Here is a 24,814-nt window from a genome sequence, read left to right as displayed (position 1 = left end):
GGAAAATAATAGAGCAATCCTGTTGTTGCCAAGAACTCAGAAAGAGTGCAAGAAGTCAGAATGTCTTTAGACTGTGGATTTCTGTTTCAAGCCTCTGGATTTATATTTTGAATCATTCACTTGCACACATAACAGTGTTAACACTGACTGGCACCCTGAAACACTCTTAAAGGATCTGACTGCACCCCAGATGTTTGTTTCTTGGTGGTGATCCAAAGCTAAGCCCTGAGGACACATAGACAACATATCATGTGTGTATAACAGCTCAAATTCTATCAGCAGTATTTCAACAGTCTTCATTCTAACCTAAAAGAGCAAGTACAGATTAGTCTAACTGCAGACAATTATTAGCTAGTATTCTTTTGGCTCTTCATCTGTAGCAAAGCTGTCAAACTAAAAGAAAGCAAAGAGAATGTAAGGCTCACTCATATTACAATAGTCATTCATTAAATATATAATTTGAACACATCAAATGAAGACAGTTTCCATGATTTTTTGTCATTATTGCCATTTTAATAGTTTGTTTGGATTTTCAGTAAAAAGTTAGACACAGGGGCTAGGGACAGACATTACACATAAACCAGTTAAAGTGAAATTGGTTTAAACCTGTAACAGAACAGAGATTCAGTGCACATAAAACAGTTTAAAAATGGCTGAAAACAGTTTGAGCTAAACCTGGTTGAATGTAGTATCAGACTTAACTGATTTAGCTCAAACTGGTTTATGAAATGTCTGTCCCAGAACCCTTCCTGGTTTAACTTAAACCAGAATCCCCCAGCATCCTGGCATGTTCTCTGCTCCAGCAAAGCAAGGCTGGCCCTGCCCTAGCAAGGCTGGCCTCGTCCCTTTGCTTCCCAGCTGGAGCAGGGACAGGCAAGGGTGGAGGTCTGCCCAGACAGGAATTTAATTCCCCTCTTCCTGTCCCACCAGCAAGGACCTGAGCCAGGTCTACCAGGTGCTCCCCCATCACTACTGCAGTGGAAGCTCAGCATGGCCCAAGGCAAAGGGGGCAGGGAGGAAACGTTATTCTTTCCTCTAGCCCCACTGCCCCCGGGGGGAAGGCTATGGACCATGACACTTGGGGGAGGGGCGTGGAAGGCTCTGGTCCCCTCCTGGCCCTGGTGCTGCCATGTGCAATCAGCCACAGCTCTGCCTGCCCCGCAGCGCCCCCAGTGGGAAGAGGCTCACACTCCCTGACACTACAACAGGGGCTGCTACCCCCATCAAGGGACCTGCCATCTCCTGCTGCAATGGTGGAGCAGAGGCACGGATAGATGCCAGCTGGCAGGGCCTCTTGGGGGGGGGGCAAGGATGGGGATTATTCTCCCTCCCTCCCGCAGAGGGGACAGGAGGGGGCTTATTATGTCACTTGGTGGTGGCAGAGATCAGGGCAGGCAGACCCGGCTGTGGTCCTCCCAAGGGTAGTGGGGGCTTAGGAGAGAATAACCCCCCTCCTTGCCCCTCTGCCACAGGGGCTATGGTGGCCCCCATTGTATCAGCGAGGGGAAATTGCCCAGCAATCCGGGCTCAGGTCCCTGCCGGTGGAACAGGGAGGGGGGGAATTAAACCCCTCTTTGGCCAGTTCAGCCCAGACTGGCCATACCGTCCCAGCACAGCTTCCCTGCAGCTAAGGGTGTGCTCTAGTGCCCCTGGCTGCTGGCCTGAGCAACTGCAGGCATGTGCCCGGATTGCCTCAATCCACAGGGAAAGTCTGTACTGTTACAAACCAGTTTAACCTAGACAGGTTGGACTGACCTACAAAGGTTGAATCAATTCAGGCTCTGGCATTTTAAATGTCTGTCCCTAGCCAGGGAGACCATCAACATCATGAGATTTTTCTTTGAATTAGAAAGGGACACAAAACAGGAACCAGGGCAAATTATTAATACATTCATTCACGTTTGGCAGCCTACCAAATAATTATATGCAAGTATTTTTAAGCAAAATGATTAATCAAAAAGTTTGCATTTATATGTGGTCCCAGACTGTAGCAAGGTCATTCTTTTCACTTATAACTGTGGGAGTCAGCTTTCAGAATGATCATCTGAAGTACACTTTCAAGCTCTGATGTTCGATCAGGATTTTGAGGTCTGTGTTGGTCTGATATGCTTTTTCACTGAGATAGGAACATAGCAATCCCCAAATTATTTTTAATGATGTTTCCTCTTCCCTGCTGTATGGTATAACATTTGAATAGATTCCTCTCATCTTATCTGTAATGATCTGGCATATATCTTGGAAAAAACTGAATTAAGAATAACCTTACCCAATTTGGCTTACATAGGGAGCTTCAAAATATTTATGAGTCCACAGCTACATATCTAAGCAAAGATACGGTATTAAACAGTCACCTCACCTCTTTTCACTCAACAATCTATCCAAGGTTTATTCTAACACTTCAAAACTCTGAGAAGCATTAAGCTTCTATCATTATAATTTCTCCTCTCCCATTTTCTTTCTCAAATGTGGAAGTTTCTTTTGAAAAGTGTAGCATTTACAGGCCCAGAGGAGTGGATATTTAGTTCTAAACAAATGATAGGCACTGTTCTTCAAGTCAAGAAATACAATCTTTCTACCCAGGGAGGGGAAAAAGAAGAAATCCCCCAGTGGGATGAACTGCAGTCACTTCTCTTCCTGGAACATCCTGGAAAAAAAACAAAACCCAAAGACTATTTGTACTGATTACTGGATATCAGGAATCATTACGAGTAGCAGGAAGTCTATTGGGCTACTTTAAAAGTTTTTAAACCTAATTATAACTGTTTTCTCCCAATTAGAGAAGTGGTAGGTGCCCTGAAATATGGTAGGTGCCCTGGATATATCTTACATTCAAATTTCTAAAAAGATATATAAAAGATAAAAAATATAAAAAATGTCCAAATAGCTGTGTTAAGTCTGTAGCATTCTGTATCTCACTGAAGTTGCAGCTATAATGAATAAAATTATGTAATTGTATTTGTATTCACTTGGGATAGCACTCATTAATAAAGCAAGCAGAAGAGCACATATTCTTTCCTCCACCCAAATATCTGAAGTGTTGTAAGTGGGGAGCAGAGTAGTAGAGACATTTCAGCATTCTTCATGAAATGCAAAAACCAAGCACCAGGAGTGTGACCCCCACCTTAGGATACTTATGTGGTTTGGGCACTCAGCTGGAATATAGAAGACTCAAATTAAAATCCATACTCTTTTCGATTCTCCCATACTCCAGGGGAATTTCCTAACCATTGGACTATAAAAATAAATCTGTTAATTGAGCCTGTTTGAGCTATACCACTTTGTATAGATACATATTAATTTGTCAGAAACAGAGGGGCTAAGTCTCTAGTCTAGTGGTGGTTACATTCATCTGAGAACTGGGGTACTCAAACTTGTTTCTACTTTGAATTAGGGAGAGCAGGGAATTGAACATGGGTTTTTGCACAAACCCAAGTCACCTTCTTACAGATGTCGTTTTGATGAATCAGCATTTTCCAAGAAAATTATTTTACTGAAAAATTCCCAACCAATTCCTCCCATAAGTTATGCAACCTTCCCATGCTTATGCTGAAAAAGTGCATGCTATATTACACCATTGTGTATAGTACTTTCTTTACAGTCAGCTCATTTAACACTGTTTACGTAAGTGATCAAAATCACCCAGAAAAATAAGTACACAGATCCCCATACTAATGTACTACCCACCCAAGTTCAAAGACAAACATGATGATATTGTCTCACTGAGCAAATAAATGCACTAGAAGCTAGATTCAAACTCTGGTAGATGACAGAGAGGCATATTAAAAATCTCAAATACATTTAGTTCCCAAATTAATTGACTGGGATGTGACTACTATTTACACTATTAATTTCTCATTTGGGGCATTTCCTAGCTCTGTTTTGCTCACCACCTTTTTTCTGAGTATATAGATAAATCTAATAGACTTTTTTCCCTCATCTCCTGTTTATGACTCTGAAAGTAATCCATAATATATATTTTATTGTGATTCTCAATAAGCCAATTCATAGAGATAGCATACCATTTCAAATGTAACTGTCTCAACAACTTCATTGACCATTTGAATCATTATTCAAATGGGAGTATTATATTTAGGAATGTTTAATTTATGCATTTACAGTAATGTGTATGTTTTAAATCTACATTTTTTTACATTACTTAACAACAAAAAATCTCTAGTGAGATTCTCATTAGTTCTCCAGTTCTCATTAGAAACTTAATTTACTCATGCTATCAAAAATGGCATGCATTCTATTTTTCATTTTTTATGAAAACTTTTCTATGTCTCAGGCATATGGCGTGCGATAATAAAGCAACAAAAATAAAAATATGAAAAGTTATGCCTTCACAATCCACACTAGAGTGGATTACATATACGTATATGTGTATATGTAGTCAACAGTATGCTTCACAAGTTATGTCTAAGGCAATGTGAAAAAGGAATAGCTCAGCCAAATACAAAGACTATTTAATTGTTTTGTGGTTTGTTTGTAAAATAGAATACACAGATCATTTATGTGCCAGTGATCTCAACAAGAAAAAAATATAATTCAGTCCAGTACCAGAAAATAATATAACTCTCAACTGACAAGAACACAATTTGTCAATTCTGCCAAAATTCTAAGATGTCTCACACTGTCCTCATTCTCTGATATTTTGGGTACCTAAAATCAGAAGAGATCAAAGAGTACACTTTACTATGAGAAAAGAAAAGCATTCAATAACAAACCAAAAAAACCTCCTTCATTGCTTTTTTTAAATGGAATCACTTGATGTGTTACTTAGATTTTATGAAATAAGAAGTTTATTGCATAGAGATATTATTTTGCTAAGTCTTTTTTTAATTAACATGTTGCAGCTGTGGATAATTCTGAACTACTATTACTTTTTGTGTCTAAAACAAGACATCTTGTATATCTCCAATATTAAAAATGTCTGTTCCAAACCTAATAAACTGAAAATCTCCTCTCAGTTCCCTTGAGAAAGTCTGAATCTACCCACTGTATTGCTTATGAATATATGATAACCTTGCACACACCATGTGAAATATGCTGATCCATGTTTTAATAATATGTGAAAATAAAACCTGAATAATGACCCTGCATATCTTAATGAACAAATAAACAGAGTATGATTATTTCCAATGTAGTTTGTAATGCAACTACTAAAGATAAATTAGAGTGAAGCCTTGTTAGAAGTAGCATGCATGAAGAGGTCTAGGTCCAAAGCTTTTTTTATTTTTAATGCTAAATATTCTCTCCATTATGAAAACATTTTGCCCTGATACTTTCAAAGAATCAATTCTCAACAAAATTTCAAAGAATCACCTCTCAACTCTTGGTGAAGTTCAAGAATGCAGAACTACTTAATGAATTTATTTAATGTTGGTTGTGAAAATCTATATTAAAGAGAGTTTGTCAAGTCAAACAGACTGGAATGTACACCAGGTTCACTTATTACAATGTTATTGTAATAAGTAATTTAAAGTTAGCCCCTGCCATATTAGCAATAATGTTCAGAATAACACAAAAATTAGATTACACAAAATTTTACAATATATCAATATGGTTTTCTTTGGACAACTACAGCCGTTTCAAATTCCTGTAGCTAAACAGGGACAGATTCTAACACACTGATTCATGAAGAGCTCTATGTTGAGGTAGGTTTATACCATCGCCTTCCTGAGCACCTAACCACTATTCTTAAGGATGTATGAAATCTAGGACTTGAGCAAAGTGCAGAGACACCATCAGAATGTCCTTACAGATTCACTTCAAGGGCTGACACCTCTTCAGCCACTGGGTGAGAGCACCGATCACCTCAGTGATGAGACTGAGCTCTGTGCCACCTCAATGCAGGCATCCCCTTAAATAAGGGTAAAGTTACATGTTACACTCAGAGCATATTAAATCTATGGAACATTAAGTGGTGTTAAAGTTATAACATGCTGTAAGTAGTCACATGTTAAGGGTTAATACAGTTTATTCCCTGAGGATGAGCAGGGCCACAGGTAGGAGGAGACAAGACCCCTGAACTCTATCCCAGCTTGGGGAGAAGGGGGCAGGTGGGCTGGGAGCAGTGCATTCCCGGATGCTGGAGGACTACAAATTGCTCATGTTAATCTCTGTAGAGTAGGCTGAAGTTATCTAACACAAGTTACGTAGCATGGCCCACAGTTACCCCTAACCTGAAGTGGTGCAACTTTGAGATGCTCAGAGGGCGCACAGCACAAGTTATAGAGCTTTAACATGCAGATATTCATGTTTTTAGCAACCTTTGTATTGTCAAAGTGCAATATGTAACTTCACCCTAACACAAGTGAAAAGAATGGGATTAGTTTTTGGAATTAGGCACTACTCAGAGGGCGCGTCTACATGAGACTTTTACTTTGGAGAAGGCTAATTAGCTCTGTAGTAAACTTCTCACTGTCTACAAATGCAGCCTCATTAGGCCACAGGAAACTAATTAACTCCACAGCAGCTCATGTGTAGATGCTGATGCAGCTGCCTGGGGCATGAAGGTGCTCCAGTGCTAGCCTCCTGGCTAGACCCTTTCTGGAGCACCTTTGTGCGGCCACCAGCCCCTCCACAGCATACTGAGTCAGGTCGGAGCATCCCTATGCTGGCAGGCTGACCCCCCAAACCTCCTGCCAGCTGGGGCTGCTCCAACCCAGCTCAACATACTACGGTCCCAGGCACACATTTAAACTTCGTGCCCGGGACCAATAAACTCCAGTGTGATATGTGCCAGAGTTTGCTGCTGTATGCTAATAGCATGTGTAGACACACCCAGAGTGAGAAAGAATGTCAGTATATGGTTCCATATGAGTAATTATATTAGATTACTATTATGCATATAAAAATATAGCAGACAATGCATACACACAAAAAGAGAGAGAGAAGCTATCCCCAAGACATATAAATGAATGTAATGGCAATTCTGTTGGCCACCAGCTATATCAAATGGAGAAAACAAAACGTGTTTGTAGTTTCATTTGGACAAAACATGGAAAATAATCATTTACATTGCAACCAGAACTCACAAAAAGGTATTTTTAATTAAATAAATATTTAATCTTTCTCCAATAATGTCCCCAATCCCTGTTATTTTATGCTTAGAACATACAATTCATGTAACTATATTGTTTGTTCTGAAGACGTAAATCAGACCTATATCATGTTTTCAATGTTAACGTTACTGTATTCTTGGTTTTCCGCTTGTCAGAGGGAGCTGAAGGTTAGTCAAGCTTCTGCCATATTCAAACTTTTATTAAACCATGAATTTTAACACAGCAGCTCGCACAGTAATATAACTATTCAGACTAGAAGGACTGTGTTTGTGACCTATCCCATTTCAGTACTAATTATGCAAGTAGAGTTGTTCTTTATGTGCCTCCAGGGGGTTAGGATGTCACATTGGTTAGTTAAAACCTACAGATACTGAAGGAAAGTTGATGCTGGTCTTCCCTGCATTATAAAGGTCAAAAGGCATGGATGCATCCTGTTTTCTTGTTTTAACAAATTCTACAGGTAACAGCCTTCCACAGACGACCCTCAGGTGACAGTGACAATGATTTTCAAGTAGTGCTTTCTCTGCTGTCTCAAGCTATGAATTGTAGCTGTTGCAGGAAGTCATGCTGAAATAGCTAAGCCTATGAAAATCAGCTCTGGAATGCAACTTCTGCTTTCTTGACTTAAATGGTTTCTCTTTTTTCACATTCACAAATTCATGCTCTTTTGTTTGCTTGCTTTTAAGAAAAAAAACCCAAAAATATATTATATGAAACTCTACCTCTCTCATATTAAGAATTATCAGCAGAATTTGAACCCTAAAACTTGACATCACTGCAATACAGATGGCTACTATTGGGCTTACATGCCTAATAATATTAGCTGGGCCCAGCAGAAATCTGTTTTCCCAGATGGCAGATAGATTGCTGATTGTATATATTAGTCCACAGTGGGGTAAAGGGAAGACATTCAACTTGGTCTGGATCTTTTTATCTTCAGCAACCCACACTGGAGAGATCCAGCCCTAAATGGTGCTGATGTATGGGAAGTCAGAAGGCAAACAGGCCACTGTGCTGTGTGCTAGAGAGCTAGGGCTTTAGGGCAGGTGAAGCTCAGCCTGCATCCTCCACTATAAATTCCTTGGTGTTCCTGTATGTGCTGCTGCTGCCTTCACTACTACAGAGGCAAACCAGAAATCAGCACCTAACCCAATCAGGCCTCAGAAGACAGGGAAGCTGTATGGTTCAGCAAGCAATCTTAGGTTCAGATTGTGGAGTGGCTCTGGAACTACTTTGAAGCAACTACTGCAGCCAAGAGGCGAAAACAGAATGTTAGGAGTGCTATAAATGGGTACAAGCGGGGAAGAAAAAGCAGCACTGAGCTTTCTGGCATCTCCCCATGGCCTTGCAAAAGGCCTTCAAGAAGCTTAGTTCTGCAGCACAAAACTGAATGTATTCCCTAGATCTCTGAATTTCTTACCCTTTCCAGCCATTTTTTTATAGTTAAATGATAACAGTTTGAGCTTCTGCACATAAAACAAAATTCAAAACTCCGTTAGGACCTAGGGATTTAAACCTGGAGAAGCCAAGCAAGCAGACAGAACTCAACACCACCATGCAGCTGATCAAACACCAGTCCCAGCCCAGCCTGGTCCTTCCCATGAAAATACTGATGAGGAGTCAGGTGCAGGGGGACTATAAAATCCCTCCTACTTTCTGTGGGACTTGTCCCATCAATGTCATTTGTATATGTGCTTCTTGGATCTCTGTCTTCCTCCTGCCTGATCCCAGGCTCATCACCAGGGATCCTGCTTTTCCTTGATAAAAAAATTGCAAATTCTCTGATAAAAACACCAAAATCCATGATTAAAATGAAAGGTGCCCCACAACCTCTTGCCCCCAGCCCTGCTGGCACCCCTCAATCCCCTGGTGCCCCTCACTCCCCACCCATAGCCCCTGCTCCCCCAGCTCTGCAGGAGAGGCCCCCAGTTTCCAAGGCTATGGGGCCAGGGACCTGGGTCTGTAGCCCCCTGCCCCTGACACATACCACATTAATGTGCCTGCCTCCCCCCTGCTGCTTGCTGTGGGCTTGGGCGGGGGGTGGGGGTGGCTCCCTGCTGCTGCATGCACTCCAGGGAGGCTGGGGGGACCCATGTCCCCAGATCTGTTCACAGGGCTTGGGCTCCTGCCCTGCTGCCTCCCTCCAGGGCCTCTGCAGCCTGGCAGGTGTGACTTGTAGCTGCAGGGCGGAATGGGGCCATGCAGGAAAGCTGCTTGCTGCTGTGAGCTCCATGCTGCCCTGGCGAGGTGCATGGCGGCAGCAAGGGGCACAACCCCATGCCAATGCCCCTGCCTGTGAGGGGATGCATCACCAAGGCAGTGTGGAGCTTGCAGCAGCAAAGAGATCCCTGTGCAGCCCCACTCTGCCTCATCGTGCTGGGTTGCAGCCACCTGGCTGCATAGGCCCCAGGGGAGAGCAGCAGGGTGGGGAATCTAAATGGGCAGCAGGGAGTGCAAACCTACCCCTGCCTCTGCCTTTTGTACAGATCTGGGGGACACAGGACCCCCTGCCCCCTTGGAAGTGTGCACAGTGATGGGGAGCCGGCCCCCCCCCCCGCCCCCAGACAAGCAACCCACAGCCCTGTCCCCCTCCCTACTGGGGCCCTGCTGCCACGCATTGCAGCCCCGATCCCCAAGCCCCACACACTGCCTGACTGGGCAGCAGCCCCAGCCCTGCCCAACTCCCTCCCTCTCTCCCTATGGGGGCTTCAATCCCCTTTCCCCCGACTTCCCTGCAGGAGCCGCTCTTCAGGCTGCCTGGGGCCATATGCATATACACATGGTGCCCCCTCCCTGACTGCTGTTCTTCTGCTCCCTCACAGTCCCCTGCAGGCTGGAACTCTGCCAGCCTGCAGAGGGCTCATTGCAAAACTGCAAAATCTGTGGGTTTCTCTGCTAAAATAAAAAATCCATGTTTTATTCCGGTAAGAGGAAAAATCCTCATTTTATTCCATTTTTCCATGGGAAATGGAAAACCTGGATCCCTGCTCATCACAGTCCCTGTCTCTGCCTTGTTTCAACCTTCCAACTCTGATCTACCATCCTCTCTAACCATGGTACCACCTCAGTCCTTGGCCTGATGACTCAGACTGCAACAGATACCTGGTGTGACCTCAGCCTGCCTATAGTAACTCAATAAGTGACTGCCCACAGCCCAACCGATCCTGGCATCAGCCTCATGTAAAGCCATCAAAATAAGATTTGTGTGGAAGTTATCTGGCAACTAGGTCTTGTGCTTTCCTCAGCACAGGGCTGAATTCACATACACAGAAGAGGAGGCAGGATTTGGACTGCACTATGTAAACAAGCAATCACATTTGTGTGACTTCCTGGAAAGGCTGTAGAGGTGCTGGGAGATATTGGGAAATATTTACAAGCACTAAATAATAATAATATTAGCATTTCTCCCAGAAAAAATTATTTCAGCTATACAAATGAATCCTGTCATTCAATCCAATCATATCACAGAAGAAGTTCCTTCTTTAAAAAAAATGGCTAGTCACGCTTGATTGCTAAAATACAGGTTTGTTCTCTGCAAATACCAAATACGGCTCTTCATAATTCTTTACCGGCATTGGGTATTTCACTACATTATATTCAAGCTCTACCATCTGATTGCTTAAGAGTGTTTAAGAATTACATGTACAAGAATTACAAGTAATTACATGTACAAGAATTACATTTAAACAAGGTTAGGTCAATCTAAATGCCTGGCCCTGCAAAAGACGTTTGCAGGGCTTAAATCATCCAAAAATCATGCACTAAGTTTAGATCAACCTGGGTTAGTACAATCTAAAATGGGTTATCCAGATGTAGTGAATGCCTACATGCATTCAGGCACAGACTAGGGCTGGAAAAGCCCAGCCACTCACCCCAGCCCCAATGCTGTGATGTCCCTACACTCCCACCTTGACGTAACGGGCCATTTTAGCCCCATGACAACAACTCTTGGACTAGGCAATCCCCCACTTTATGGAGCCATCAACCCCAAACCCTGGATCCACCATGTCCCCTGGGCCCAGCCCCATTAGCCCCTCTCCCCCATGTACCTGCTAGCACCCCCAGCCTTCCTGTCAGCCCACTTCCTACACCCTAAGTTACTAACCTCAGGCTGCACACACCACTCCCAGCATCAGCACATGCTGCTTGAACCTTAACCAGGTTCCACAAATGTTTGTTCACACCCTAAAGCTCATAGATTTGTTTTCCTAACTTTTTTTAACTGCTGCTTTTGTTCTCTTGCTTTCTGATTCCTGCCTTCTTCAAGAAACATTCTCTCAGTTTGGGATGGCCTTCTATATGTGTTTGAAATCATCTTCTGCGTGTATCACAAGAGAGTCCTCATCACTCAGTTCCTATGCAGGCAGACCCTTCATTTACAGTCACAGTATGTCAGTGTGACTTCACAAATGCAATAGCCCAGCTAGAAGGCTCCCTATTTGGAATCAATGTAGAGCTATAAGCTTATCAGCAGAAAAGCCTCATTTGCTCGTTGGATTTTGTGTACATTGTTATTTCAAGGACATTGTGTACATTATTTTTTCTGTTACTATATATATACTATGGGAGCATATGGGTCTCAATTATAAAAAGGTTCTTGGCATCCTACCAATTATTTACAATTACGTATCAAATAATAGTTCAGACAGTTTGCTAGCTCTACAATCTATTTGTTTATAATTAAATACTAATACTCCCTACATAATTAGCCAGTACCTTAGTTTTGCTGTCTCTTCTAAAACAAAATGGGCCCTCAAGTACACCTCAAAAGAAAAAGATCTATTCTGAGCTCTGTGAATAAAAAAGCATACCAGAATCCTGAGACCCTTAATGAGAATATTCTACTAGCTCACTATGCTCATTCTGAGGAGCATTTAGCATCAGCCACTCTCTCAATCACAACTGCATATCAGTATACTGCAGAGAAGGAGGTGGTATCCCACATGGGGTGGTTCCAAGACATTTAGCTATAAAGAATACCCCTCCCCCCCCACCCCCGAACAGACCCGTAAATCTTGTAACTGCAATGTTATTTTAGGAATTAGCATTGGAAAATGACTGTACCTTGAATTATTACATGGACTCAATTTTATTCTTATGTAGAAGATTATTCTGTTTTCATACTCATCAGATTTACAATTTACAGTCTAAGGTATTTACACAGGTTGTAAGAAAAATGACATGTTACCTGTTCAAGTTTGGTCGTACCATTTACTAGGACACTGTCTGATGCATTGTCTTGAGACTGCTGCTTGCATAAACCTTTTGTTGCATCTTTGAACATGGTGTCTTTCTCCAGCAAACTGTCTTGTTTGGCAATCGGTATAGCCAGAGGATTGCTATGGAGAGAATCAATAAAGCAATCAGACTCCTATTGAAGATGCCTGACAAACAGAAGATTGCCAAGGCTGGGTGGCATGAATGTGGAATTCAAATATAATTTGAGTTTAAGACAGTTTTCCCTTATCCAAATACATAAATTGGATGAGAACAGAAGATTGCTTGCTTGGTTTGTTCTGTGCTAAGGATACATTAGTCTTGGCAAAGCTCTTTGATTTAACATTCACTTTTATGCAGCCTTTTCAAATGAAAGCTTAGCAAGCCAAGCAGAATATGCACGGATGTGTATTTGCTAGGATAACAAATCAATAAGTAATTAGAAAGTTGAATTTAAAAGATATGATTGACCTCCCCAATAGTATTTTGAAAAGTAATATAGTTAAATCATAATTCAATATACAGATATTGTCACTGCAGCTAATAAAATTAAAATCCATAGTTTTTAAGGTTACCCAATAAAGAAGCTATATTTTATCTGCATAAAAAGCCAGATATACTGATCAGTTATCTGCAATACAAGACTATCTAAAATTAAATAGCAAAGATGCAAAACTTTATTCATAAAGGCTTCACTTACGAATTTGCCCATACTTTCAGTCTGCAGTGCACCACACTTGCAAAAACGCATTATGCCAGATCCTGCAAGCATTCTCAAGATTTCAGGTAGATTGTAGACCCAGGGAAACAAACTATGGCAGAAGCCTCAGAACAGAAGTGAGTTTGAGAGGAGCCATGACAGCAAGATCCAACAGAAGAGTAAGTAAATTCAGCTTTCTCAGTTTCCTTTCAGTGGGCATGTCTACATGTACAATACATGTGACTGAACATACTTTAGCTCAAATTGTGCCAGAGCGAACTAATTCTGACATCACCACCTACAGGTGTATTTAAGCACAGGAATTTACTGCACTGCTGAATACCACTTGTATGACTATCTGGCAGCACAATAAATTAATCTACTCTACCCTGATTGCTCCACACATATAGGCGGTAATGTTTACTGTGCAGCAAATTAGCCTACTATGCAGTAAAATGTCTCATGTAGACGTGCCCAGCATGTGTGATGGGGAGCAGATAATGCATAGGAAAGAAGTGTCAAGTCATTGAAGACATGGAAAGTAAAATTCTGGTCCCTCTGAATTCATTTGGAGCTTTATAATGAATCACAGCAGAATTTCACAAGAAACTGTTCTATTTCCCAGAAACATAAGGAGCAGGAAAAACACTTATCCCTAATATGGGCCCCAAATAAGGACAGGACTTGCTACTGAAGGGTGAACATAAGAACCTGTTTAATTTTAAGAAAGTGTTTATATGCTGCCCTAAGGAAGCCCACAGCAAGCAAAAATACATTTTTAGAATAAATTAAATTATTTTTAAATGGAAATTCTTTTTCAACTAAACTGCCTTTTTTTGAGACCACATCAGTTGTGATTAAGTTGAATATTAGAACTAACTGGGAAAGCCTCCAAATATATTCGTTTTTAATATTTTTAGAATTGTTTTCTATTCAAAATGACTGTTTTATTTATTTTAACTAAAGCATATAAAGAATTGAAATTGAAAACAAAATGAAGCATTATAAACTTAATAAAATTAAATATTTGATTGACTATTCTAAGAAGTTGTTTTGGCTTTTTGTCCTAGTTAGGGGTGAACATATTTCGGAATTCTTGACATTTTTCACAGAATAGAAAATTAATATTTCACACAGGTTTAGTACTTCCCTAAATAAGGGCCATTTTATCATCATGAAAAATGTAAAGCTTCATAAATAATGTAAGTGCATCTGCTGACTCTTTATATAATAAATAACTAACAGATTTTATTCTTAGGCACCTATACCTCAAAGGAGAAGAATGTTTGTCCCATATATATCTGAAATAGCTTCTATTATTTCAGAAAGTGATGCTTCCAGTGCTGATGGCTTCAAGTAGCTTTCTTTAAAAATGAATAGTGTGCTTTGAAGTATTAAAATTAAATTTAAAATTGATATATTTTGTTCCAACTACCCTTTTAACTGTTCTTTTTTTATCGCTCAAAGTTTTTCCCAGTTTTCTTCTAGACTGGATTTTTGTCATATTGATTTCAAAAAGACCCTTTTTTTTAAATTAGGTGTTTTTGGCTTATTTGGTTTTGTTTATTTAAAAACCACCAAACAGACAAGCAAAAACCCCGAAAATAAACAAAAGGCCACCTTATTTTCATCATATTAGATGCTTCCAAGCTTTTTATAAATGTTTTCCAAATTTTCTGATTAGAAGTTGTGTTCAGATGATACAGCAATCAAAATCTATTTGATACAGTAATCAAGATCTCTTAAAAGTTTTGGAACTGCTATTTGTAAGTAATTAATAGTAAGATGATGTTTCCTTTTAAGTGCTAAGGTTCATGAGAGCTCATTGGTGTTACCTTCATCCTTCCTCAACCCATCCCAACTGCTTGACATGCAAACCACATTTGTAGCACCACATTTAGATAAGTCACTAAACTCTTCAGGACAGATAGATGAAAAGAAAATATTTTGCAGGCTGCAGAATGGGAGAAGAGCAGAAATGTTCAGGTAGAATATTGTAAAAAATCCCTCTACTACCTTTTTATAACAATTTGAGTTTAAAAAGTGAGCCTCTTACAAAAAAGAGAATTAATTAAAATGCATTAAATTTCATAAAATGTATTATATTCATAATATCAAAACATATTAATAGTGAATACAGCAGTTTCTTGAAAAGAAGTGACATTGTACTGATGTATAGGCAGATATATGTCATATAAACTATTTTCATTTTAGAGATTTATTTTTACATAGAGTTAGAATATAATTCTATAGTTCTATTTTACCAGAAATAGGACATGATTCCAAAATAGAACAGACAGCACATAAACTATTTTCTTTGATTTAGTTTCAGAAAGATGCTAAGAACAATACAACAGACTGGCACCTAAATAGAAATAAAATGTTTCCAGAAAGGAAAATGACATTTAAAAAAGTATTTCATAAATATTTGATGCAGATTAGTCACAAGGTGAACTCCTAAATTAAAAATGCTGTTGAAAAGATCAACTGTAATTCAGTGCAACAGAAGATTTTATGTTAATATAGGTAAGTGGTTTAGCATGAGCAGTCATCTCTTGGATGCTATACTCTACTGCCAGATAATTAACCACAAAGGGAGTTACAAGGCTTGAGCCAGAATTGAAGATGCATAAAGGAGAAGGAGGTCAGATATCAAGGGTAATCTACTTGAGCACGATAGGACTACTCTTACTGGCACACATTACTCAGAAAAGTCTAATGTGTTAAACTATTGCATAATATAATTTTTATTTTATAAGCCATAATGTATTATAAATATTTATTGTTTAAACCCCCCCCATAAAATACTGTATCTTCTGAATTGTTGGTTGTCAATTAATTAGTATTTTAAGACAGAAAAGATGATGTATATGGTATGATGATGTACATTTTGAAGGCGTACATTCCAGAACTAAAAATACTTTTATAATGGATATTCCAGTTAGTATTGGAGTATCAATAGTATTGGAGTAACAATAATTAGGTAAAAAGATGTTCTAGGAAACTTTAAATAAAGGCAGATTTCAATGCAGAAACAAATTCTGTACTCATTTTTTTTCATGGATGTTCTTAGTAGTTGTAAACTCTGTTAGGAAAAAAACTTCTCTCAAAAATAATTTTCATCATCATGTCATAACTTCAGCTCAGGGTTTAAAAAGTTTAAAAGCAAAGCTTCTCAACCTCAAATCTTTACTTCTTTCTTTTCCTTGTAAAACACCAGAGTAATCAACTACAAAAGTGCATATAAATAAAACTTGTTTAATAACACTTTTAAATGCTCAGTCAGGAAATTAAAAATGTAAACTTCTTATTATAATGTTGATTCAAGACACATTGTGCAAGTTACATTTTGCATTCTTGTGTTGACATAAATGTGTTAATTATTGCAATTAATATTTACTTTATGATAAAGGTACAGCAAGTGAAATATGACAATGTTACTCTGTGAACAATTTCATGACTTTTAATTATTTATCTACCACTTAAGTCAACAGGATTTGTGATAGTAAAGCTTGGTATATACACAAGAAGTTATATCAGTAAAAGTAATGCCAGTTATGAGTGTGATACCATGATTTGTTTACTGTTATGGTTATAGTAGCAAAACCAAGATCAGGCACCTTTTCCCACTGCTGCTTATTACATTCCCTAAATCTGAATAAGCTATTATAGTAAAAATTGGATAATTTTTAGGGGAGTAAAAAACCTAACCTGTGAAGTATCAAGGCTGTACTTCATGGTCATGTCCAGATGAGCAGGGGCATGTGCATTCAGCATCACAAATAGTAGCAGCACAAATCTGTGCTGCAGTGCATGCCGCTGCACGTGCCTTTTGTTGTGGGCTATGCCAAGCTCCTGCCAGCTCCCATCCAGGCTCCACGTGCTTGGGGATGGCGGGCAGCTGACTGGGGCACAGGATGCCTCAGCGTGGGGCTAGTTGGCAGGAAGCCCTATGCTGAAGCTCCCTGCACCCTAGCCAGCTGGAGAGCAGTGTGTGGAGACAGGGAGCAGGCAGCCCAGGGCAAATTTCGCCTCCATTCTGAAAATTAGCCTCACTGCCCATGGTTTAACTTGCAACTTGTGTGGTTTGTGGCACCCTCAGAAAATGAATGGTACCATCTAATCCTGCAGTAGATTGATTGTATATTTATACCCTTGATTTACATCCTTTTATAGTGGGATGACTGTATCCACACTAAAAGGAAGGACTCTTTTTTAACTATACCTTTATAATGGAAGCAGTGAAAAGTTCTAGTGTAGCCAAACCCTTACATAAGATGGATTTGTTCAACATTAACAGAACCTCACACAATCACTGAGAATTTTGGAAGTACTTTAAAACACTATAGTTTCTCTTTAGTTAACAATAAAATAAAACAATATATAAAGCATGCTACTGGTCATGTAAGCCTAACCTACTATGTGAAACTAGCTTTTTTATTGGGTTATACTTCACAGTCCTGTGCATGATTATTCACGCGTGGTAAAATTTCATCAAACCATAAAGAAAGCTCAGATAAAATGGCAATGCAAACAGGAAGCATTATGTAAACGTGTTCCACAAACACATATACAAAATCAGGGACCAAAATGAAGTGCTATTAACATCTGCATTTTCTGAGAAGGAGAAGCACTTCATATGTAATCATTATCGACATTTCCTGTAATTTACCTTCCTTGTACATTGCTTGGAAGTCAGATATACTAAAACAACTTAGTAGAAGAACTAGAAAAGAAACATATTCCAATACAGGAATTATCTTTTCACAGTCCCAGGAGTTTATCCAGCTAAACCCAATAATGATTGCTCAATGAAGCTATGTCTGCTTTGTAACCCAGCATAACACAAATACAAAGACAGCTAAACTTTTTTCTTTAACTGAGTAGTATATATTGACCATCAATTCATCTGTTCAAGCTGTTCTGCCAGAAATCAATAATGTAATTGCAAACCAATTTGGTCAAATTAAGTTCTGTTGATAGACCAGGAATCATTTACCATTGGTTTTCCTCTCTCTCTCTCTCTTTTTTAACACATTTCCTTTATAATGCATTTCAATGAAAATGAATTTGTCAGCTATATTCAAAAATTGTCAGAAAGTACAGTTTCAGTTAACTCTTGCAGATCTATTACCCAAATACATTACTCTTCTTCCTATCAGGACATGAAAAAAAACCCCAATAGATATAAACTAAAGTGTACAACAAAAACAGGAAGGGTAGCATAAAATTCACCTAATGTTTTCTGTGGAGATAGTCTGGTCTAAAGGAACAATGGCCCAGACTTGTTGTTATAATAATGATGACATTTTACCTGAACTAAACCAAAACACTTCAGTCAAGATTAGAATTGTTTGGCACTGTACAAAGAGATCTCACTTGAGCTCAGCAGAGAAGACAAATGGGAAGCCTTACAAAACTGGGTATGCTTCTCTGATTTTCATAGGATATACCATATTTTCTTGCATGCAACACACACTTAAAAAAAACCCAGGTGTTAGAAATTGGACTGTGCATTATATGCAAGATATATGGTAAGAGACATTTCTACTGCTTACCAAGCAAAAGCCAAAGTAAAGACTGCATGTGATCCATAGGGCCCAGAAATATAAGGAGGCTCAGGTCCCTACCTGTTGTTACTTTGTAATATATTACAAGATATTTTATTCTTCATTCACCCTTTCAAAAACGAAACGTGCATCTTTTTCTGGGGTGTACTGCATGCACGAAAGCATGGCATATTTTGGGCTTGGCCTATTCATACATTAGAACAATCTATCTGTTGTGAACTGGTAAAATGTAGAGCTCTCTAGAAGACTGTACAAAAGCTGGATGCATAGCGTACTCAAGTTATTTTCCCACCTACTCAATCCAGTGCCAAATGGGATGGGAGTCAGCTACACTCATTCTGTGCCTGCTGAGAACTCTCCTATCCCAGGAGGCTAATACGCTCTATTATGACCTTTGTGCCATAAGAGAGAGTATGGCATAATCTCTATCTGTAATGTCCATTTTATTCCTACACATCTCTCTAGAATGGATCAACCCATGGTAACTTGGCACTGGATCTGCTCTCTTCTTTCTGATATCAGGTTGTCAGTACTTTTGTTTAAAAATATTGAAGTTTGGGGCTTGCAAAAAGCTTTGGAGGATCATAATCAACAGCAACATCTAAACTTTGATGAACAGATTCATAGTTTAGACCCAATACCAAAAATAATCTACCTCTAGCTTCTGATAAATACTACTTGATCTGCCAAAGCAGGTGCAGAAGTGTTCACCACATCTGGTCTAGGTCCAGGTGACTTACTTTACTAATTACTGGGTGCAGCTACATAAGATGCTTTACTGCACAGCAGCATAGTTTACTATGCGGTAAGCGTGTGTGTCTATGTGCACACACTTACAGTGCAGTAAACCTCAGTAGTCATGAGTAAATTTGCAAATGCAAATAGCAAATTGACTTGTGATAACTTATTTTGCAGTAGCGTTCATGTGGACATCTGACTGTGAGCAAATCAGCTCTCAGTCAGCTGGCCAACAGGGGCAGGAGACTGGGAGCTGCCCCTGGGAGCTGCCTGCTGCCAAGGTAGGCTCTGCCACACAAGCCCAGGCGGTAGACTATGCCCCTCTGCCCCAGCAGCAGGGAACTCCAAGCCCCTGGCTCTGAGCTCACAATTGGGGAGCAGGGGACTGGGAGATCCTCCCCAGTCTGCTCCCCACCCAGCTATGTGATCATGGAGGTGAGAGGGGATCAGGCAGATGTTAATAATCCCTGCTCCGTAATCATAAAGCAGGGGCTGGGAACTGTTCTGGTCAGAGGCAAGTCTAAGCCCCATGCCACTATTGAATGATTGAGGCATGGGGCTTGTAAAGAGCTGTAGGGGTGGGGTAGGACCCAGTCCCCTGTCCCGATCCACTGGTGGGGCAGCTAGCAGTGAGCTAGCTGGGCCAGGACCAAGAAGCCAGAGCCAGGATTTCCCTGCTGCCAAAGCAGGGAACATTGTCCCTGCCCCAGCAGTAGGCAGCCCCTGGGAGCAAGGTGCAATGTCCCAGCCCTGGCCAGGAGACACTTGCCTCCTGACTTACTTCTCCCTACCAGCCCCTGGGCTAGCACCAAGGGGGAGTCTAGAGCTGCCCCTGGTAGTTGCAGAGGCCCATTGCAGGGGCCCAGGAAGTGGGAGCAGTTTGCTGCCAGTAGCAGCAAATCTGCTCCCACTTCCCTGCGTGTAGATGCCTGTGCAAGAGCATTTACTCATGAGTAGTTTACTCACTAGTAAACTTTTCATGCATCAAATACATATGTAGACACACCCACAAAAGCAGTGTAGGCAGCCATCACCTGGTCCCAGGAGCCATGAAGGGAGCCTGACGTAAGTAACTCGAGGTGGGGGGGGAGACAGGATTAGGGAAACTAATGGGTTTGCAAGGTGGTTGGCAGGATTGCTGGCTTTGCTGTGGGGGAGGTCAGTGGATCTGCAGGAGAGGAGGCTGCCTCATTGCGGGGGTTAGGAGGCTAAAAATACCCCAGTCAGGGTTGGGGGGATGGTGGGGCCAGTGGCTGGGCTTTCCCAGCCCTTAGCTACACTACAGATACATACAGGCTTTTGGAAGATTAGGTTAACCCTTTCCTAGACTGGGTTAACCTGATCTTGATATAAATTAGTACACCTACTCAGGTGAACTGAGACTGAGCACACATTTTTTAAGCTGAATTTAACCTCCTAGATACTTGCACATATTGAGCACATGGTTGACTTAACTCTGGTTAGGTTGATCTAAATGTAATGCCAATAAGTACCCCATGAGAATATGCACTACAGTACAATCCACAGACATGACTGCACTTTGTGTAGCTATATCTTGGAACTATCAGACTCAGATACTAATAACAGTATAATCTGTGGTGGTGTAGAGTTCAGCGTAGGCTGCAAAACTCTGCTGGACCCTAGATAATACTTGCATGCATAGCCCAAGCTCAGCTCAGTGTTGTTGCAGTTACATTGGTATTACTAGCCAGGCACACTAGTTTAAAGCTACACTGGCTGTGTCCATATAGACTGCAATCATACTTTTGGACTGTAATGTAGACGTGTTCTGAGAGTCTCAGGACAATCATAAATTCAGGAAAAAGGAAAAAAATATATGGTCGGGCATTTTCATTTTCCACAGATGGTTCATTTTCAGAGTCAATTATCTTCATTTTTCTACTCCATGAGCTGTTCTAGGAGTTCTCAATGAAGGTCACTGCCCACATCAGTTTAGTTTTATTACCATATAAAGGGCAACCACTTGGAAATGTCTCAAAGAATCACTCTCCTTTTCTTAATTTCAGGGAGCAAGGGGTGAGGAGAGCAGATTGCACAGCCCCCCTGCCATGCCTCAGCCATTTCTTCAGAACACTGATGGCTTTGGAGGTCAGAAGGCAATCTGTGCCCAGATTCACAGAATAAAGGAAGTCCAAAATTAATCCAGTGGTCATGTATAAAATATGCTATTAGAAAGAATAATGAACATGGACTAAGCAGAAAGAATTCAGGTTAGTGTTGAATAGCTGCTTCTCATAATATATTTATAAATGTAAACACAGACACAAAAACTCATTTCCCTTATATAGGCATGCACTTATATAGAAGTGACTTTAAAAAACAAAACAAAAAAAAACCATTTAATTCTTTGCCATTGTTTTTGTTTGTTAACCATCTCCACTTTAGCAACTCATTTAGCAACCATGCATGTACTAGGTCCCCAATTTTTGGATGGTGTCCAGTTTCTGAGAGCATTTGGAGATTCTTTGGAGACAGAGGAATTATATGGAAAATGAACCAACAAATAAAATCTCTTTTTAAAAAAGAAAAGAAATTGAACTTACAATGAAATACATGTTTGCTTGAGGGCAACCCTTTTTTCACTGTTTGGCAGACTACCTGATTATATGTCATTTCAGGATCCAGGTTGGAAATTAACAGAAATAAATGCCTTCATAGCTTTCATTTGAAGTATGTGATAGGAAATAATGTCAATGGATATAACATTAGGGTTATTAGTCTTTAATGGATAAAGAAAAATAAACTTTACCCTAATTGGTGCATTTGATTTAAAGCCCTGCAAGTTTGAACTACTTAATAATATGATATTTAACATTACTCATGTAATGAGGATAACATATTTTAATGTGACATAATTCATGTATTCAAGCTACTATATTTTCATTCATAATGCATGCCCCCAAATAAGACATACACCTTGTTTCAAGGAAAACAGAATGAAGAAAAAAAAAAAGATTTATCCAGAGATATAGCTGAATAGAGGAAGAACACTGCCTAATTTTCAGTTCACTCACCCTCCCCTTCCAACTCAGAAAAAAATATGCAGTTTCACAGCTAAACTGTCAGCAGCTTTTAGCTTCTCAGCTAAAGGCTGAAATTCTAGCTCCCGACTAGACTCCCTTGGCAGATCTACGATTTTGAAAAGAGATAAAAATAGTCTTCAGGGCTGTGAAATAGGAAGATAGAGACCAGGGGTAGCTAACAGACAGTAAAACTGCCAAGGAATGGCTAGCTTGATTAGTAAAACATTGGGCTCCTAAATACATGCGGGGAGCCTCCTCCAATGCACTTCCAGTGCATCGGAACAGACTCAGTGAATTGAGTCTGACAGAACACAGAAATTGATGTGCTCTGGTAGCCTTCCACGTCACATGTATCAGCATCCCCATGCGCCCTTGCACTGAAAAAATGACAGCAGAGTGCTTTGAAATAAAATATGTTCAATGTTCCTTTCCACTATTTTATCAGCACAGGGACACATGGGGATGCTGATACAGGTTTCCCTCAATTTATGCTGTACATGAATTCCCAGAGAGCAGTGCATAAATCAAATTTGCATAAAGCAAACCCACGTTACAATGTAACAAATAGGGATAGGTTCCCATGGTGGGGAGGGAGGGAGGGAGGGAGGGAGTGAGGCTGGAACTAGGGAAGGGGCGGGGGCAGGGGTGCCGCTTCTGGGGCTGCACAAGGCAGCAAATCAGAGGGAACAGAGCGGCACTCACCCCAGCCCCAGCTGCAGTAGCCCTGGGAGCAGTTGCCGCCAGCTGTCTGCAGCCGCTGGGCTGCACCATGCTCCGCCTGTCCCCACTCACCTCTACTCCTGGGCTGCACCGTGCCCGGGTGCAGGCAGCTGGTGTTGAGGTGAGTGCTGCGCCCCACGCAGCCCAGGGCTCCGCTTGTCTGCACTCACCCTAGACCGTGCTGGAGCAGCCCCAGAAGCAGCCGACACCGGCTACCTGCACCATGGCACCACGCAGCCCAGGAGCTGGGATGAGCCCAGGCATGTGGGGACAGGCAGAGCATGGTATATCCCAGCAGCTGTAGGCAGCTAACCCTAGACACTCCTGGGGCCGCTGCAGCTGGGGCTGAGGTGAGTGGGGCCATGGCCCTTTCCCCTCCCCCCACAGACTTACCTGCTTGGGCAGGGGGGCATATACACTGATCACATAACAGAGAATTTCCCTTGCATATAACGAATTATGGATCTAAATATGGTTATTGCAAAAGAGCAAATTCTCATATAAAGAATCCACATGAATCAAGGGAAACCTGTATGTGTGAAGCGTGGATGCTTTTTATTAGCATGGGTTGCTGATTAAAGCGCCTGGCACTGAGTCCCAGAGTATGTGTAAAAATGCTCATCAAGACCATTCAAAAGGAAAGAGAGTAATTAATAGGGATCTACTTAACTCTTGGTGAGATAAAGCAATTTTTGCGGCTTGCCTGCAACACGAAAAGCCAATTTTGTGGGCATTTCTCACTGACACTGCCCCTTACCATTGATTGGCCAAGAGGCATATACAGTAAATTTAATAGCAGATCCCATGGAAAGTAAATTCTTTTTCACTGGGCATGTGTACACGTGCTATTAGTGCAACACAATAAAGTCCTATGTAGTTCACACCAGTTTACTGCTCTTAGGCACCACATTTACACATGCACCTGGGACCACAGCACATTAAGCTGGGTCAGAGTAGCCCCAGCTGGCGGGTGGTCAAGGGGATGAGCTTGCCAGCCCGGTGCTGCTCTGACCTGGCTCAATGTACTGCAGAGGGGCTGGCTGGGATACGAGGGTGCTTCAGTGTCAGGGCTAGGCAGCAGGCAACCCCTGCACTAAAGCACCCTCATGCCCCAGCCAGCCCCATTAGTGTTTACATGTGCAATGTGGCACACTAAATAATTCCACCATAGAATAGTACTTGTGTTTACTGTGCCCTAATAGGGGTGCATGTGTAGACACTGAGACTTTACTGGGGAGCTAATTAGTCAGCTCTGCATTAAACATCTCATATAGATATGCTCACTCATCTTCAGACTGCAGCACTGCATTTAACTTCTTAAAAGATGGCACTGAAACATTTTTACTTTACTGACTGGTGCCTTCACTTAGTCTATGGCTGTAGCGGACAGTAATCCTCAGTCAAGTGATCTATGATTGCAGTGGTTGTCACATTGCATTTGTATTACAGTAAGCATTGAGAAATTCTAAAGCAGCATAGTATATGACTAAAATGCTGGGGGGGGTATTCTTTTTTTAGGTCGATTTTGCAGGAAATCACGGCCAATGCAATATTTCCTATCAATTGTGGACAATGCCATTTTTCACAGTTTTCACAAAAAACACAAAGCCGTGAATTAAGTAGATCCCTAGTCATTAAGATCTGTGGAGTCAAAAAGAACTGGCAGGAATTGGGTAGATTATAATGAGCCATTAAGCCAATTGACTTCTAAGTACTGCCTAAATAGAAATGCTACTGCTGCTTCTGAGCAGTTGATTT

The 24,814-nt window shown here is 40.9% G+C and overlaps 1 protein-coding gene across 1 annotated transcript in view; it reads right to left on the bottom strand.

Annotated features, from left to right (window-relative positions):
• Positions 1-24,814, bottom strand: part of MYO16 (myosin XVI) — a 418,223-nt gene that overhangs the window by 327,529 nt on the left and 65,880 nt on the right. Inside the window, exon 7 of the mRNA XM_006017262.3 lies at positions 12,256-12,406. Within this exon, the coding sequence (XP_006017324.1) occupies positions 12,256-12,406 (151 nt within the window). The remainder of the gene's footprint in view (positions 1-12,255; positions 12,407-24,814) is intronic.

This window comes from Alligator sinensis, unplaced genomic scaffold (assembly GCF_000455745.1).
Source record: "Alligator sinensis unplaced genomic scaffold, ASM45574v1 scaffold288_1, whole genome shotgun sequence".
NCBI classification, from domain to species: Eukaryota; Metazoa; Chordata; order Crocodylia; family Alligatoridae; genus Alligator; species Alligator sinensis.
Note: the sequence above shows the minus strand (reverse complement) of the source record. Positions and strands in the feature narration are given on the sequence as shown.